Genomic DNA, 17,661 nt, shown 5'->3' on the forward strand with positions numbered 1-17,661 from the left:
ACATATTGGACCGGATAGTCTGATACAACAGCAGACATGTCGTCCAACTGCAGCTATGATAGGGCTACTACTGGATGAGGCCTGAGGGTTTTATTTGTCAAGCATATGAATGGTCATTGTTCGTACCCTTGAAGTTGGCGAAAGTTGTAACTGAGGTCCAACTCGTCGGTAGACTTTGTTTTAGTCTCCAAAGGTAGGTACGTAATAGAGTAGAAAGGTCAATAACGAAGACCTAGGTAATCCTCCAGATAGGATCATTAGGATGCATATGTTCGGTGGAGGTTTTGGTTCATTGTATACACCTTCTTTGGTGCGTCGCGGCTATATCGCACACACAGTCAGCCTCAGTTTCATGGATCATCCAAGTTTCCAACTTAGACTTGCCATTGGTATTTCCGTGTCGTTGAGAGAAATTTAGTGGTAAATCGTTTCACTATCTGCGAGAGATACAGCCAGGAGTCCAGGACAGAATACAATATCGATATCGGAGAAGATGGGTATCCCATCAAATAACGCAACAAAAAAATGTTCAACGCCAAGGATGAGTGCATTACAGTTTTATTTAATGAAGTTTAGACAGACTATCAAGCCAACTGACAAAGCTGCATATAGAATTAGTCTGGGGTAGTCTGGGGAGGTGCATATATACATTAAAGATGGTGATGGTGAATTGGTAGTTGATTATAAGATATAATTGAATCATCTTGATATTCATTACAATTTAACTATTCATTTCAGTACAATACTCATATCACTGATTCCTGCTTTTCACTCATCATGAATATTCACAAGCGCACAGCACTATGACTCCTTGACGAGCGCTTCGTGGATGCGCGTGCCCAGTTTTGAGTCAACCTTGTTAAACATATCTGGTCGAGCCATGGTCAGTAATCAAGCCTTGTAGCAAAACCTTTCGCAAACTATATAAAAGAGCAGATCAAAAGATGGACTTACCGATAGTAGCAAGCTGCACTTCCGGTAGCGCGCCCCTGAGATGTCCGGCCACGTTGTGCACAAACTCATCCTGCTCCCCGCAACGGCCGAGCACTTTCCACATCTCGCGCGCCTGGACAAAGTCTTCGTCCGTCACCTCGGACGAGTAGGCCGTCACTTGTCCGACCCATTGCTCATGGGCTTGACTGCCTCCACCAAATGGCGCATGGCCATTGGCGCCTACGCGGCTGCCAGAGAAATTGACCCGCTTGAGCGAGGCGCCGACGTAGTTAGGGTCGCCACCATAGTTGTCGTCGTGGCGCGATGCCCCGTCGCGCTGGTATGGTGCGTAGACTTTGCTGACGGGCGCGTTGCAAGGAAGTTGCTGATAGTTGACACCGAGCCGGTAGCGGGCCGCGTCCGGGTAGGCAAACATGCGAGCTTGTAGCACTTTGATAAGAAAAGGATATTGTTAGCTAAGTTGTAAGGGTACTATGGGATGGGGAGGAAATGAATAAATAGTGGAGCATACTAGGATCAGCAGACGGAGCAATGCCAGGGACTATGGTGGAAGGTGAGAATGCAGCCTGCTCGATATCTGTAAAGTAATTCGTGGGCTGGTAATCTGTCAGTAAATGTTTCAAATTCCCCAGAAAAAAAAAATAGAGTCTGCATTCAAGAGGTATTTGGGGACGAACATTTCGGTTGAGCCGCAGTTTGCCTACGGGCTGCAGAGGGAAGTCACCATGCGGCCACACTTTGGTCATGTCGAAAATGTTCCAGCGGTAGTTCTCAGCCTGCTCTGGCTTCATGACCTGGATATACATGGTCCATGAAGGGTAGTCGCCGCGCGCAATGGCATCGTGGAGGTCAGCGGTATGGTGATATGGGTTTTCACCCGCGAGTCTGTTTGCCTCGTCTTGAGAAAGACTCTTGACTCCTTGGTCGGGTTTCAGATGAATCTTTACGTAGACGAAGCCGTCCTAATTGCTGATGGTGAGTTTCGAGAACAACTGTCACGGTATATATATCTATGTGAGACGCACCTCAGTTGTGAATTTATATGTGTGGCCGCTGTATGCGTTGATGGTTCGTATCGATGCGGGAATACCTCGTTTGCTGAAGAGAATCATGAGGGCATGGATGCCTTCTTGGTTATTGTTATGGAAACTGCATGATTGTAAGACGCCAAGCTATACAAACAGTAAGGTAGGAAACTAACTCCCAGAACTATAGATATATATATGTTAGCCTACATTGATCGCCTTCAAATGGCATAAATTCGAGAACTTACCATAGAAGCATCAGGAAGGTTAGTAGCCGGATTACGTTTGTGAGAACGGTTGAGAGAAGGGAATTTGATCGGATCTCGAACAAAGAAGACCGGCTGTTCAAATTTCATTAGCAATTGCTCAGTCTCACCACCAATTTTAAGAGATGGGGTACATACGATATCATTAAAAACGAAATCTTGATTGCCTTCCTCAGTGAAGATCTTCATGCCCCAGCCTCGAACATCTCTCACAGGCTCCGAGGCTCCTCGCTCTGGCCCGACAGTCGAGACTCGCAGAAGCACCTTACTTTTCTTACCAACATTATTGAGGAACTTGGCAGAGGTGAGATGCGAGATATCGTGAGTGACTTCAAATTCTCCCCAAGCGCCCACAGCAGACGCATGTACGGTGCGTTCGGGAATACGCTCACGGTTAAAGTGAGCTAGGGTTTCAATGAGCTGAGTGTCCTGAAGAAGCATCAGACCCTTGACGGGACCGCTGCCGACACGTTGAGCGGTTGTTGGGTCAGCCACGGGACAACCTGTACATTTTATCAGTCTCTGCTTGCATTTCTGTATTCAATTGCATAAAAGCTGACCCTCAGAGAGTGTGTATGTAGGTACATCATCCTTGTGAGGTGTATGAGACATCTTGAGACAGTGTAGTGATTCTGAATAACTTAGTGGGAAATGCAGCGGTACAAGCAAGAAGCTTCTTTGACTCAGGAATATCAGTCTGTTTTACGTCTCATCTTTGATCAATGAGCATCCACGCATTTATAAGCTGCATCAATTGCCATCACACATCCTTGCCATCTAGCCTGTCTCTGCAGGCCTGCGGGGTCTTCGGCCAGACGGCAAGTGGATAGATAACGCCTTTGCTGGTAACCAAACAGAATGCAGAAATTGCACATGTTGCCATCGATGCATGTTGCCACTGTATTTCAAAGCAGTTTTGAAGTAGACAAGTCTGAGTTTAGTGCAGGCAATGTAGTATCTTGGTTGTGGACGTGGTGTTGAAACTTTACGTAACTTCGCGCGAGAGCGACTTCTCGCGCGAGACCCTCTCGAGCTCTAAGCAACCCTAAACACCAAAACAAAGCTCCCTCTCGAGCGAAATGCAGCATATCGTCCGAAACCACCCACTCACGCACCCGGATGGCTCTCAAACTTTATTTGTTGGGGCGATAAGCAGTACGCGTCTTTTCTGCAATTGCACATGTTGGCACTGGAGATGTGGGGTTGCGGGCCGTTTTAATGCATGCAGTCAATTCTGCAAAAGCCTTCCGTGATGCCGAATTGGTATATAAGGAGAGGATGAAGTCATCACGAAATGCTTGAAATTAATCAAAATAGACTTGCAAATAAACTTGAACATTAACAATTCATCGTTTGAATTTTCTAGGATCAAATCTTCCATTTTAGCAACCATGGTTCACGCAGCTACACTCCCCAAGAACGCCCCTAAGAACTTCGACTTCATTGTCGTTGGCGGTGGCACTGCTGGCTGTGTTGTAGCTGGTCGTCTGGCCGAAAACCCCAAGGTCTCTGTTCTTGTCATTGAGGCTGGCAAAAAGTATGTTGAAATGTTAGCAACTGCTTCTTGGCTGGTCAGTCTACTGATTGAAATAGCAATACCCCTGAAATTCCCGAGATCACCACTCCAGCTCGCGCCTTTGAGCTGCGAGGAAGTCAGTATGACTGGTCTTACAAGACGACCATGATCGATCGCCCCGACTACACACGTGTCGAGAAACCAAACACCCGCGGCAAAGTCCTTGGTGGCAGTAGCTCTCTTAACTACTACACTTGGGTTCGCGGAAGTGCCGCTACGTTCGATGACTGGGCCGAGTACGGTGGTGATGAATGGAACTGGGCCAACACCAAGGACTACTTTAACAAGTCTGCGACATATCACGATGACGGAAACCTTTACGCCCCTGATCTTGCCAAGATCGGCAACAAGGGTGGCCCACTGCACATCTCTCACTCGGACTTGGTCCCTGAGCTGAAGCCTTTCCGGGACGCTTTGGAGAAGGCCTGGGTTAGCAAGGGTCAAGAGCTGTCCGTCGATGTGTACAACGGCACACAGAAGGGTCTGTTCAAATGTGTCAATAGCATCTATAAGGGTACTCGCTCTACTTCTGCCGTCTTCCTCGAGGGCAAGAACAATGTGACTCTCGTGTCCTCGACCACTTCAAAGAACCTTGTCTTCGAGAACGGCAAGGCGGTTGGAGTTGCTGTCATTGGCCCCGACGGCCACGAATATACCTTCCACGCCAAGTACGAGGTCATTGTCTCCCAGGGTGTCTATGAATCCGCCAAACTTCTCCTCCTCTCTGGTATCGGTCCCAAGGCCGAGTTGGAGGCCAAGGGTGTCAAGCCTTACCTTGACTCCAAACACGTGGGCCAGAACCTCTTGGACCACCCGATTCTCTCGCACGTATTCAAGCTCAAGGATGGATATGGTCTCGATAGCCATCTCCTTCGCAACGGCCCCCAAAAGGATGGCGCTACCACGGCATACAGAAGAGACAAAAAAGGCCCTTACAGCAGCGGCTTGCTCGAACTCGTTGCCTTTCCCCGAATCGATGAATACCTCCATCGTTCTACGGAGTACAAGGAATACTTGGCGAAGAATGGTGGTGTTGATCCATTCGGCCCTGCTGGACAGCCGCACTTCGAGGTCGACTTTGTTGTAAGTACAGAATAGGAAACTTATCGCCATCATCCAGCAGAGAAGACTGACGATTTTAGCCCATGTTCGCTGATGCCTTCCAATGGCACTTCCCCACTCCCCCGACCGGCGATTGGTTGACTGTCATTGTCGATCTTATGCGTCCCTTGTCCCGTAACGGAGAAGTCAAGCTTAACTCCACCGACCCGTTCGAACAACCATACATCAACTTGAACTTCTTCTCCGACGACCTCGATCTTGTTGCACTCCGTGAGGGTGTTCGGTTCATCGACGATATTGTCAGGAACGGCGAGGGCTTGAAGGATATAATCAGTGAAGACTACCCCTGGCCGATGCCGCGCAACTCGGATGAGGCAATGAACAAGACAATTCTTGAGCGCTCGCAAACCGGCTTCCACCCTTGCGGTACTTTGCGTTTGTCCAAGAACATTGAGCAAGGCGTTGTCGACTCCAACTTGAAGGTCCATGGTATCAAGGGCCTTCGTGTGATTGACGCTTCGGTCTTCCCTGTCATTCCGGACTGCAGAATCCAGAATGTAGTATACATGGTTGCCGAGAAGGGTGCTGATTTGATCAAGGCTGAACATCCCAGCCTCTTCAAGTAAAGTGGCCAAATCGAGCAGGCAATCCCGCACAGAACGATTTTTAAATGTCTATAAAGCAATTAAATAGGTTTTTTTTATCGCTTAGTATATTAAATGTCGATTAGACTTCTGCTGAACCATGTCTTTTTATGAAAGTCGTACAACGGACATCCACACACACACGTATAGCCTTGAACTAACCAAACCAGTCCGGTTGGTTCATCCCTAGAAATTGTGACATGATGTCGGTTGGATCTATTCCAAATCCTGGAGTTTGCCAGTCAGTTTCAGGCCCTTCACTTGGATTATCCACAGAACTGCCTTGTCCTTCGAAGACTGGAAAGGCGTGTTCATGCGAAAGGTGGGAACCATCATCGGGAGACACAGTTAATGGATTACTTCACGCAAATCAGTCTTTCTACATTGATTTTCTCCAAGGCGGGGGGAAAACATACTGTTGCGACCCATCAGAGACCAGAACATTCCCATCAGAGTTCCTGTCATATTCCAAAGGCTGGATCAGACCGTCCGCAAAATTTTCATCTAAATTCCCACTCTCCATGGCGCTATTGCTATCAGGCCGGCTAGGAGTTCCTCCAAACGACCTTGTCCAGAGCACACTCGAGTCCAGACCGAGTTTCTGCCACACTCTCGACCTCAACCTCTCCAATCTCATCCAAGCCTGTTTGGCGCCGGCTGAAGCATGTCTCTGTTCTGGCCAACAGGCGACATGTGAAGTTCCATTCGTGATGCGGCCTTCAGGGCCCAGAAGAGAAAAGGTTCTTTCGAGAAGCCTTCGAGATTTTTGAGCTTCTGTAGAATGAGGGTTATGAAAAAGGTCAATCAGGAGAACAGCAACTGGTTGGAGAGGCTGGTAGGCTCCTGGATAAAGCCATTGGAACGGCAGATAGGACTCCGTAGAGCTCATGTCGATAAATATCGATAGGAACGATTGGAACCGTGGAATGGCCCTAGGCAAGTTAGCAAATAACCAAAGTTGAATAATCAAGAGGCAAACCTACTTGGCACGTAGTTCCATCCACAGATTTGAATCTCGCATAGTCGGCTGGTACAAGAGACAATAAGCCTTTTCGACCATTAGTTTCAGTAGTGATCTTCCCCAAAGATTCAGAACATGTGCATCGCCATTATCAGAAGCTGTTGGGGGAGCCGAGTTCGAACGACTCGAAGAAGCACTGGTTCGTTCTTCACGAGACTGCGAATTGAGCCGCTTGATGCGCTCCTCCATTCGAGTTTGTAACTCCTCAATTGTCTGTTCCATGTTCTTGACGGCGCTAAGACCTAGCGGGCTGGGGGAGAATTGTCGCAGGAGGATGCTTCGGATGCAAGAGGTGGAGTCATAGCGGCCAGCTGTGAGGATATAATTGGAATCGATTATCGGGCTGCAATCGACTTCTTTTGTCAGTTGCACCTTGCCGATATACTCATCTCGTAGCTCGCCAATCATGCGCGTATTGCTGAACATTTCGCTCGAGGCAACGAGGGGTAGTCCAGAAACGATGCTTGTCATGACATCAAGGTGCAATAGATGATACCACACTCTCCTCCTCTCTTCAGTTTGGATATCATCCAGGCCAAAGTCCGTACCGTCTTTGTGAAGACCCATGGCTTGGCTGATTCGAAATGCTACAGCCACGAATGAGCACGAACTCAGGGATTCTTCTTCTCGAATGAGCATGGAATTGAGAAGTATAAATGCCATCAGCGAATATATAGCTGGGCTGTGAGGGAACCCAACCATAGCCAATGCTAGTGGTATCATCTGATAGAGCCTTTTCTGCGTCTCAAGCGGCGGGCACATATTGAGACCCACGTCAATTTTTGAGCGTGCAACAGAACCGGTGAAGAGCACTGTGAGTAACAAGGGCAGGAAGCTCGGATTTTCTAACAGGATTCCGTCTGGGGCGTCTCCGACTTTCCAGTTCTTGTGCCAGTCCCAGAATTGGCGATATCGGGAATCGAACGTGGTAATATGTATTAGCGGAATAAGCGGGTGGACGCATTCGAGAAAGTTTTCGTAGAAAAAATCACAGGTTTCTCGGGGAGGCAATGCCGAGAGCATAGACGAGAGGCTTGGAGCATTTGATCGCAAACCGGTCGGACGTCGAGAAGCCCAGAAAGAAAAATTCGGCTCGGTCGTACCAATATAATGTTGGCATGGATGAAGAGAGGTGTTGTCGTGGCTCCCTTGGCCAGCAGTACAACAGATATCTTCGAGGGGAAATAGCGGGAGATCGAATAGAAGAGACTCGAGTTCCAGACCCTGCCATTGGATACATTCAGACAGAGAATCTCAGTAACATTAAGGCTGGGGAAAGTAGTCACCTTCACGTCCACGCATGCCCAAAACGTATTCTCTATATACCTAGAACGACCACCATTCTGAAGCAACAGGTATCCTTGATTGGACCCGGCATTGTCGTCTTCAACTTTTCGCCGCACTGCCTTGACGGAACATTCATCCTCCTTGTCTCCAGAAGGGCTTTTACGCTTTAGATTTGTATCCGCGTAGACACAGTCTACCTGATTCCGAGAGCAATTGGTGCATTTGGGATGAATCTAGGTGTTTTACTGTCGTTAGGACTTGGCACGGTAGGCGAAAAAGAGACATGACAATACCTGATCACATTTAACTCTTCTCGCTCGACAATTTTCACAGCTGTACGATGGCCTGGAACGACGAATGTTGGAGAACTTGCGAGCGGGGGCTGCCATCTCTGATAAGATGCTGCAGTGTGCTAGATGCTCCAATCCTCGATAGCACTTAAGCTCGTCATTGACGAACGTAGGTGGGTAGGTAGGTGATGCTGAGGCAACTCCGTGGATGCCTTACTATACGAAACAGAACGTCCCAATAGGTTACATGCTCCCCCATGTCTATAGGTAGGTTATGCTATCATCTATGCTTATGCAATGTCTTATGCAATGCAAAGCTTTAACTATTGGTAGTTAAGTCTGTACGTAAGATCCCCTCAGTGGCAATGGCTTTTACTTCCGATTGAACCATTGAGAAATTTGCCGAAGGGTAGTAGACTCGGAGGATATCAACACAGTATAGCGTGAAAAGCTAGTTTAGAGTTTAATCCTTTACCGTAAGACTCTTCATGCATGAGGGATAGCTATTTGGTAAGGATTCGATCGATCGTAAATTCCTTTTCAAAGCCAAAATCATCCGGACAAAAAAGGAAACGGATATTGAAGATGAGATGGTTTAAAAAAAGGGTACTGTGGAGGTGGGCAATGAGGAAGGAGCCAGCTTACTATGGGGGAAGGGGATGGGATAGTGGACTATTGCAGGCCTGTAATAGCTAATGGGCTAACTATAAGCTGATATTGGTGGTTAAGCAATAGTTAATGGGCCTACTAAGATTGCTTAAATAGCCTGCATCCCCCCATCTCCCCCCCCCCCCCCCATGGGGGTGGATTTTGGAGGAATTTATCATTGCTTCTTCCACTATAATTTTGTTATTCCTGATACTACCCTGATAGTGATCAGCGCTACTGCCAGATCCCCTCCAAAAACTCCACGTGACCGTTAGCCTGGCAGTACATAAAGCACGACATAAGGTAGACATGTGACGTGGTTGTATTGGCTTGGTTCTGTACCCGGAGAAACCTTCGGTCCGAACTCACTGCAGGCCAAGGAAGGCTTTAGGTTACTCCGTACCCCTTCGTGCCTACCTTATCGTCGTCGGTATTTACCTTCCTCAGTTATCATGGCTTGCGCGATCCTCTCGTCGGGCATGGATACTCTAGGTAAGCATGGAATTCGTAATGCGTCACTGATGGTTCTGTATTTATATGTGTGACTTGCACCGTTAGTTCTTGATTTCATTCAGAATCTGTTCTTCCATTCTAGCTGCATATTGGTTTTATAATTCTCTTATCATCTCACTTACTTCCCCTGCACACCAGGCCCATACCATAGTAATTAAAATATCGTAAATCATGGCAAGAATCTTTCTGTATGCTCTATGCACTGAGAATAAGGAGAAAAGGGAAAATTGAAATCGACTGTACTAACGGCTTATCCTTGCAGTACTGGCGCTACAGGCCTCATAGGCGGAGATTTGCTCTTCGCGCTATCAAAGGCGCATCCCGAATACCATGTTTCGGCTCTAGTCAGAGACGCAACAAAGGGACAGAAACTTGTCCAGGAGTATCCCAATGCTCGTCCGGTCATCGGTGATCTCGATTCCGCCGATGTGCTTCGTTCGGAGGCGGCGCAAGCAGATGTTACGATTCGTAAGTATCACCGATTTTATATATGCACATCTCTTATCTCAGGAGAATATGCATTCATTCGTGTTTAACAATAGCTGATAATCTGCTTTAAACGCCGCAGAAGTAGCGGTGTCCAGTCACATCAATGCCGCCAAAGCGATTGCGCAAGGCATCCAAAGCCGGGAAAAGCCAGGTACTTAGTAATTAATCACCCGTTGCACATTCCTACAGCTATGATTACCAGTACGAAGGAAAAGAAATACGCCATGTTCAAAGTGCAACAAGAGCAAAGATTCAAGCTGACGCGTTCAAAGGCTACTTTATCCAAATCTCTGGGGCCAGCGCTCTGGCAGCTGCAGAGATCAAGTCCAAAATCTTTGGCGAAGCAACCGAAGAGGTGTACGACGACTTTGAAGGCGTCGATAAGGTCCTGAATGTCATTCAGGGTAACCCTAACCGGGTTGTCGACAACTTCGTTCTTGGCCTGAACAAGACGATTTCCAATGCGAGGACGGCCCTTATTTTTGGCCCAATTATCTATGGCCAAGGCAGAGGCCCATTCAATCAGCGCAGTATCCAAGTGCCTGAAACTGCGAGGGTTACGCTGCAACAGGGTTACGGATTCCAGATCAACAAGGGTCTGAACAGGTGGCATACGGTCAATGTCCGAGATTTGAGCAACCTGTTTGTGCTGTTGATTGAGAATGCGCTGGCCGGCCAACCCGACGAAAAGATCTGGAACCAAGGCGGCATTTATTTCCCAGGAAACGGAGAAATCGTAAGTCTCATTTTCCTTGTAACCATTCGTTCTGCGTTTAAGCGGCTTTTGCAAGTCTCATCACATGCAGCGATGCTAATTAATGGTTTCTTCTGCGATTAGGCTTTTGGTGAAATTTCTCGGCGCGTGGCTCAGTCCGCCCATGAACAGGGCTTTATTAAGACCGTTGATGTCGAGTCAGTTGATCCTGCCAAGGCTGATTCCCTAGTGGGCCATGCTTCAATTGTTTTGGGCACAAACGCACGGGCAGAGTCTCTCCGTGCTAATGAGCTTCTTGGCTGGAAGCCTGTCGAGAGGAGCTTGGTCGAGGATATCCCGGAGACTGTCAAATCAGAGGCGGAAAGGCTGGGAACGGCAAAGCTGTGAATATGTGCGAGTATACCAATTTGAGCATGCAGCGCGATAATCGGACATGTTGTTCATTTTCTTTCTAGCGTGGGATACGGAGGATTTGCACAGATATCGGCATCTTCATTTACCAAATATTTACCAAACAATATAGAAGAGTCCCTTTACATCTTTTAAATAGATTAGCATCTGGCTCATGAACTTGGTTTATTTCTTCCGTTCAGTGACTATAGATGATCCGGCCCCAGAGGATGTGTTTTAGATATAACCATGAGATTTTCCATGCTTGCACTCGCAATTACTTGATTATTCTTTTTCAGTCCGACAAATTAAGCCTCAATGGCAATCTCAATACCAGCGATATTCTCTTATACACGCACATATATATATTTATCCCCAGCATTCCTTGCGTAGCGGAAATTTGTTTGGTCTTCAGCTCGAGCATAAGTTGAAGTGGAAGGAAATTCGATCTTATCTTATCTTGATTTTACTGCACAAGCCGTCCAAAAAGGGTTTAGGGTCAAAAATAATTATGCGACTTGACGATGATTATTGTTTGCAGGTCGCAACGGAAGACCGTCTGGAGAAACAGTTTGAAACCAACACAGAGCGCGCCTTGATCCAATCATGGCAGCCCGTGGCTCAAAGAAGGCTCGGCAGGAGGCCGTTTCTCGCCAGAAACCAGAAGAACTAGGCCAGGACAATGTCATGGATGAAGCAGCTAGTTTTGCCGGCCGCAGCGACGATGAGATGCCCGAAAAGGATAGCACCGAAGCCGAATTGGAGAAACTCGTCTTTGGAGATGAGAGCGGCTTTCTTGAAGGGCTGAAATCTCACCGCGCTGGCGAATACTCTGAAGAAGATGAGAGTGTCTCTGGTGCAGGGGATGAGGAAAGCGGAGCGGAGGAAGCAGGCCTTACCGGTATATCTGATGCAGACGTACGTTTCCTTCTTCCTTCAATCAATTCTAGAAATCATGTATAGCAGGCAGCTAATCATTTTCATCTGGCTGCGCAGTTATTCTTTATGGACTCTGGTCCCGACGCGGCACCAATGGATGCGATGGTTCCCGCGGCTGGAAAATCAATTGCTGAACAAGGTGGAGACGACCAACAAGAACAAGCTGCATGGGAGGACAGTGACGACGAGAAAATGGCAATCTCTCTCGCATCAAATCCGCGCCTGCGGAAGCTCAGAGTCGCCGAGGCGGAAGACGTTGTGAACGGCAAAGAATATATACGACGCCTACGCCAGCAATTCGAGCGCCTCTACCCGGTGCCCGAATGGGCCAATCCGTCCGCGGCGACCAAGAAACCTGCACGAAAGAAGCGCCGCCGAAACTCTGGCGCAGCGGAATCATCGGGCGAGGAGACTTCAGACGAGGACATGGATGTGGACGAGGAGCTCTCGCAGCAGCCTTTGGCCGACTTGTTGCGCAATGCAGACAGTCTCGTCCGCGGCACGGACAGCGTAAATGGCAAACGCGGCAAGCTACGACCTGAAGTGCTCGACATTCAGCGTACCAAGGACGTTGGCGGCACGCAGCCTGTGAGTTTTTCCATGTTCTCACTTCTCCTTCCCTCTAGATCCCGTATATCCCCATGCCACGTTGATCTTCTAACTGACGTTTCCTTTCTACCACAGTCCGCAATTACCTCTCTCGAGTTCCACCCGAAATACCCTCTTCTCCTCTCCTCTGGACCCGCCTCCACCATCTTTTTGCACCAAATCTCCCCTGTCCCACCGAACCCCAACCCGCTCATCACCTCTTTCCACCTCCGCCGTACTCCACTCAGCAGCACGTCATTCAGCCCCACGACAGGATCACGCATCTTCCTGTCCGGCCGCCGACGCTACTTCCACGTATGGGACTTATCCTCTGGCCGCATCGAAAAGGTCTCGCGCATCTACGGACACCAAGAGGAGCAAAAATCCATGGAGCGCTTCAAGTTGTCCCCTTGCGGACGATACATGGGTCTCGTCGGCTCCGCCCGCAAAGGCGGTGGCTACATTAACATTCTCGACGCCCAGACCCTGCAATGGATCGCCCAAGCCCGCATCGAGGGACGCGGCGGCATTGCCGATTTCGCCTGGTGGGCCGACGGCGAGGGTCTCGCGGCCGCCAGCAAAGGCGGCGAGGTCTTCGAATGGAGCATCCAGCACCGCCGCGTCATTGCGCGCTGGCGCGACGAAGGCGCTGTCGGCACCACCGTGCTCGCTCTCGGCGGCGCAAACCGCAGCGGCGCCTCGACTGTCCGCCCCGATGGCGTCGGGCCTGATCGCTGGGTCGCGATCGGAAGTTCGAGCGGTATCGTGAATATATATGACCGCCGGTCCTGGACCAGTAATGCCGCGGCGGCGGTTGCGGGCGAAAATGACGCTAAACATCCTGCGACTGTCATGACCCCGAAACCCATTCGCGCGTTTGAACAGCTCACTACCCCCGTCAGCAATATTGTCTTTTCGCCAGACTCGCAGCTCTTGGCCATTAGCAGTCGTTGGAAAAAGGACGCTCTCCGATTAGGTATGTTGTCCTTCTTCCTTCTTCTTTGTCCTTCTTTCCTTTTTTTATTCTTTTCTCCTCCGTCCCTCCTTTGTCCTTCTCTTTAATGTTCTATGGGCTTTTCGGGGGGTTTTTTTTTTCCCCCTTAGATTTCCACTTCTCTCTGAAAACCTCTATTCTTTCAAAACTTTCCACGAAAAGCCCTTCACTCGCTCTCCCCAAAGAAAAAAGAAAGATACGATGCTAATGCCACTTCCTCAAACAGTCCACCTCCCATCCTGCACCGTCTACCGCAACTGGCCCACGTCCGCGACGCCCCTGGGCCGCATCACATCTGTCGCCTTCTCCCCTGACGGCGGCATGCTCGCCGTGGCCAACGAGGCGGGCAAGATTCGATTATGGGAAATTCGGGCTTAGTCTTTTCCCTCCTTATCTTTCCTTTTTCCCTTTTCTCGTCGTCTTTCCTTCCCTTGTCTTCCCTTCCTCTTGTCTTCCCTGTCTGCTTGGTAGGGGGTGAGGTTTATATTTTCATTTTAGATCTTAGATTTTCATCATCTGGGGAAAAAAGGCGTAGGGTATAATAAAAGAATATGATTCATACAATTTCGATTCCAAGTCAATTTGATATACTTGTGCAGCGATTATGATGACTGTGCCAGGTACGATTGCAAATAAAATCACAATTACAGTGCGCTACACAAGACACAGCTTTTTCTTGTAGTCAAAAAGGGGAGAGAAGAAAGAGAGAAAGAAAGAAAGGTAAGGTGCTGGATAGATTAGACTGTACATCAAAGAATCACACTTCAACATTTTGTACAACACGACTATTGAAAACAAGCGGTCATGAAACCAGACAGTACCATGACTTTTGGTAATAAAAGAAGGTCTGGACAAAAAGGGTGCTTTAAAAATTTCATTTCATAAATGTCTAGCCTTGGCAATAAATATATCATCAACATCAAAGATATTTCAAAGAGACAAGAAAAGAGCCATCACAGTAATGACCAACATAGAAAAGTAAGATGTCATCATGGTCTTCACCTTCCCATGTCCCCAGGGAGAGAACCACCCAAAAAAGTCGAGACAGCAAGAGTGTCAAGAACAAATTCGCCCTCGGATCATCTTGCTCCAAAGCCCCGTGCCTCAATACCAGAAAAATCAAGGCGACATGCGAGTCTCCAAGAAAGAAAGAAAAAAAGATATTCTCAAAAAGACGCGTCAAGCCTAATTCTGGGAGGCAAAAGGCCTTTGGAGCGTATTCCCACGGAAATTCATTCGACAAATCTCCATGCCAATGTCGATCGTACCATTTCCGTGTAGCTTCTCCCCCAAACGAGACACTTCTCCATCATATATACGAGTCCAATAAAAAGATTCTTTTCCTTCGCTTTTTTCCCCCTTATTCTCTATTTCTTCATTTCGTTTACGCGTTCTCGGCCTTGATACCGGCAAGGTTGCCAGCGGAGACACGCTCAAGGGTCAGAGCAGCAATGAGGGCAGCACCAACACCCGAACCGTCCTCGGCGGCGCGAATGTCAATGGGGTCCTCCTTGAGGTCGGCGGGCCAGTCGAGAATCTCACGGAGAGCGGTGGCACCACGGGCCTTGAAGTGGGGGTACTTGTTGAAGACGGAACCATCAGCACCAACGTGGCACGACTTAATGTTCTTCTTCTTGCAGATAGCGGCAACACCGCAAGCAGAGAGGCGAGCAGCACGAGTGCCAATCAACTCGGAGAGACGACGGACGAGCTCAAGCTCGGGCTGGGTGGGCCGGATAGAGAGGCGGTTCAGGAACAAGTCGGCAGTCTCGGACAAGTTCTCAAAGGGGTCCCTGGTGGCATGACAGTTAGCATTCCGCATATTTTCGCCATTTTGATTCTATCACTGGAATCCTTATACATACTCCTCAATGAGAGAAAGGAAGGACGAGTCGAGAGTGTAAGCCTTCTTGAGCTTGCTGATATCCTGGCCCTCGAAAACATGGCCAGTCTCGTGCAGGTGGACCAGCACAAGACGGAAGATCTCTCCGAGGTAGAGACCAGCAATCATCTTCTCAAAGGCCTGCTGGCCGGGACGGGGAGACTCCTGGTCGACAGTGTGGTCAAACTGCGTAAGGGGCAGGACAACGTGCTCGTTGTCAAAGGCACCCCACTCGCAGTTGATGGCAATGGGCATCTCGGGATCGAGGTTCATGTGGGCGAGCTTGGGAACCGACCCGCAGTTCTCAAAGTAGGCGGCGTTGCAGCCAGTACCGAAGATGCAGCCAATCTTCATCTGGTCGTCAGTGTAACCGGAAGCGACCAGCGTGCCGGTGGTGTCGTTGATCAAAGCAGTCAGCTTAATGGGGACACCCTACAACCAACAACAATCAGCAAGGTTGCGGCTTTTCCACGAGTCTCGAGAGGTTTCAACTTACGCGCTTGTGAAGGGCAGCCTCGAACAAGGGGACAACGTCCTTGCCCTCGACACCGTCAATGTCGAAACCCTTGGTCCACCGCTGGAGGACACCGTGGTTGATGTAGTCCTGAGTAGCGGGGTAAGAGAAGGTGAAACCGAGGGGAAGCTCGTGGTGGAGTTTCTCGCCCTCGTGGTGGTAGTCAAGGAACTGCTGCAAGCAGTCGGCAATGTACTCCCAGAGCTCCTCGGAGGTTCCGGTTCTCAACTCCTCGGGCATCTTGTACTTGGACTGGATAATGTCGAACTCGCCCTTGGCCTCGGGCAGTCTGATTTCGCAAACACGGAGGTTGGTACCACCCATGTCGAGGGCAAGGAAGGTGCCAGTCTCGTGGCCAGTGGGGTAGTTCATGACCCAGGTAGGGTTCATGGGCTAATAAGAAGGAAAATTCCTGTCAGTCAATGCGCACAATTTCAAAGTTGAATGGCTGAACTAACGATGCTGCCACCCTTAACGCTGAGACCTGCACGATTCCGGTTTAATCAGCAAAAGTGTTTTCAAAGATCCGTTTTCAGAGGCCAATGTATCCTTACCCTTCTCCAACTCATGAATGAAGTGGTTGGTGATCTGCTTGAGCTTCTCGGTGGGGATGTAGAATTGCTCCTCGAGCCACTTGATCTGGTCGAGGAGGTCCCTGGGGACGTCCATCATGGAGCCTTGATACAGCGCATTAAGAATCAGTATCGGGTATTCTCGTCGATAGGCTCAGCATGGTGAGTTTACCCTTGCGGGACGGAGGCTTTCTGGGACCGAGTCCGACCATTTTGACAATCTATTGATCTACTGGTAAAATTCGAAATTGAAAAGGAACGGGTGGCACGATCGTTCCCTCCTAAATGAGAAAAGGGTCAGCAAATTCGCCTAGACGAGAGAGAGGCGGGCAACGAATCAAAGAGCGTACGTCAAAAATCAGAGGTGATGTTGTGTTGGTCTCAAAATGGGAGAAAAAGGAAAGAACGCGGGTAATTGGGACCGATTAAATGCGGTAATGACGGAGGTACAGGTAATACAGTAGTGGTGAAAGGCCAGATGCAGGAGATGCCATAATGGCAACGGACGAGCCGAGAGGTAGTAGCTGATGCCACTCAGTGGCTGGGCCGCACCGCAACCTCTTTCAAAGGTGCCCCACCATGGCATCACGGTGGGGTATCTCGCCCGATGTCGCGCAAAAGGACATTCGATCCTCCATCTGTTGGTGATTGGAGATGAAGAAAGTGATGATGATGATTTGGGCAGTGCAAGACCTTGACAAAGATAAATGCTTACTCACCTGTATATAATCAATCTCTGATGAGAAGAAAGGAGGTTGAGAGTCAATTGAATGGCAATGCGTACGGTACGGGTTGAGTTGAGGATGATGGCGGGGTGGGGAATCATATATAGTAAGTGGGATGAGATTAATGGGTCGAGTTTTACGGTGAGGGGCAGAGCACCAAACAACAATCATAGCAAACACCGAAGCACGCTCTACAAGCATTACTAGGAGTATCTACCTCCATACCTACAATGCAAAGTAATTTTACCAGCTGCAGAGCCCTGTACCAGCGTCAATTGGGCAATAAAGTTGAGTCGGTAGGAGCAACAGCAGCAGCGGCAATCATACGCGCACCCACCCACACACCCCTACCTCCCGTTACCTCTTTCTGCCCTAACCACGTAAACCAGGGGGGGAAGGTGTGCAGTAGGGTGATCTCTGTCGCCCGAAAGTGGCATTACTTTTTGGGGTCCTTCCTTGCCTAGAGGGGTCGATGGGCTACCTCACATGTGCCAGACAAGGTGGAAAGAGCCATTCAACCTCTTTCCAATAATTCCAAGTCGCCGTTGGGTGAAGGTGTGAGTTAAC

General features: G+C 49.0%; 7 protein-coding genes across 7 annotated transcripts; 3 read left to right on the forward strand and 4 right to left on the reverse strand.

Annotated features, from left to right (window-relative positions):
* Positions 1–692: 692 nt before the first annotated feature.
* On the reverse strand, positions 693–3,082 carry L228DRAFT_248092 (catalase). The gene is made up of 9 exons (XM_018332784.1): positions 2,806–3,082; positions 2,384–2,748; positions 2,228–2,320; positions 2,156–2,163; positions 1,980–2,103; positions 1,632–1,916; positions 1,466–1,550; positions 955–1,383; positions 693–869 (listed from the first exon to the last, which is right to left on the reverse strand). Exons 1-9 carry the CDS (start codon positions 2,855–2,857, stop codon positions 802–804), a joined length of 1,509 nt encoding a protein of 502 aa, XP_018187971.1. The 5' UTR covers positions 2,858–3,082; the 3' UTR covers positions 693–801.
* Positions 3,083–3,297: 215 nt separating this feature from the next.
* L228DRAFT_261583 (GMC oxidoreductase) lies at positions 3,298–5,789 on the forward strand. Its single transcript, XM_018334346.1, has 3 exons — positions 3,298–3,782; positions 3,839–4,904; positions 4,964–5,789. The coding sequence occupies exons 1-3, from the start codon at positions 3,637–3,639 to the stop codon at positions 5,507–5,509; spliced, it is 1,758 nt and encodes a 585-aa protein (XP_018187972.1). The 5' UTR covers positions 3,298–3,636; the 3' UTR covers positions 5,510–5,789.
* A 309-nt stretch (positions 5,790–6,098) lies between these two features.
* L228DRAFT_201510 (hypothetical protein) lies at positions 6,099–8,224 on the reverse strand (the record flags this gene model as incomplete). Its single annotated transcript, XM_018329634.1, has 4 exons — positions 6,099–6,459; positions 6,511–7,772; positions 7,835–8,068; positions 8,129–8,224. Coding segments are annotated over 4 exons (1,953 nt in total), but the record flags the coding sequence as incomplete, so codon positions are not given.
* Positions 8,225–9,457: 1,233 nt separating this feature from the next.
* On the forward strand, positions 9,458–11,218 carry L228DRAFT_283568 (NAD(P)-binding protein; the record flags this gene model as incomplete). The annotated part of the gene is made up of 5 exons (XM_018336128.1): positions 9,458–9,474; positions 9,549–9,754; positions 9,855–9,926; positions 10,048–10,511; positions 10,614–11,218. 5 exons carry the CDS (start codon positions 9,458–9,460, stop codon positions 10,875–10,877), a joined length of 1,023 nt encoding a protein of 340 aa, XP_018187974.1. The 3' UTR covers positions 10,878–11,218.
* Positions 11,219–11,308: 90 nt separating this feature from the next.
* L228DRAFT_248097 (putative small nucleolar ribonucleo protein complex subunit) lies at positions 11,309–13,876 on the forward strand. Its single transcript, XM_018332785.1, has 4 exons — positions 11,309–11,798; positions 11,877–12,407; positions 12,504–13,383; positions 13,628–13,876. Exons 1-4 carry the CDS (start codon positions 11,487–11,489, stop codon positions 13,777–13,779), a joined length of 1,875 nt encoding a protein of 624 aa, XP_018187975.1. The 5' UTR covers positions 11,309–11,486; the 3' UTR covers positions 13,780–13,876.
* A 417-nt stretch (positions 13,877–14,293) lies between these two features.
* L228DRAFT_248099 (hypothetical protein) lies at positions 14,294–16,650 on the reverse strand. Its single transcript, XM_018332786.1, has 6 exons — positions 16,542–16,650; positions 16,352–16,474; positions 16,256–16,281; positions 15,780–16,190; positions 15,267–15,715; positions 14,294–15,194 (listed from the first exon to the last, which is right to left on the reverse strand). Exons 1-6 carry the CDS (start codon positions 16,579–16,581, stop codon positions 14,786–14,788), a joined length of 1,458 nt encoding a protein of 485 aa, XP_018187976.1. The 5' UTR covers positions 16,582–16,650; the 3' UTR covers positions 14,294–14,785.
* L228DRAFT_248101 (hypothetical protein) lies at positions 16,541–17,382 on the reverse strand. Its single transcript, XM_018332787.1, has 2 exons — positions 17,089–17,382; positions 16,541–16,650 (listed from the first exon to the last, which is right to left on the reverse strand). The coding sequence occupies exons 1-2, from the start codon at positions 17,293–17,295 to the stop codon at positions 16,591–16,593; spliced, it is 267 nt and encodes an 88-aa protein (XP_018187977.1). The 5' UTR covers positions 17,296–17,382; the 3' UTR covers positions 16,541–16,590.
* Positions 17,383–17,661: the final 279 nt, after the last annotated feature.

The sequence above is a fragment of the Xylona heveae genome (assembly GCF_001619985.1).
Source record: "Xylona heveae TC161 unplaced genomic scaffold L228scaffold_6, whole genome shotgun sequence".
Taxonomy (NCBI): domain Eukaryota; kingdom Fungi; phylum Ascomycota; class Xylonomycetes; order Xylonales; family Xylonaceae; genus Xylona; species Xylona heveae.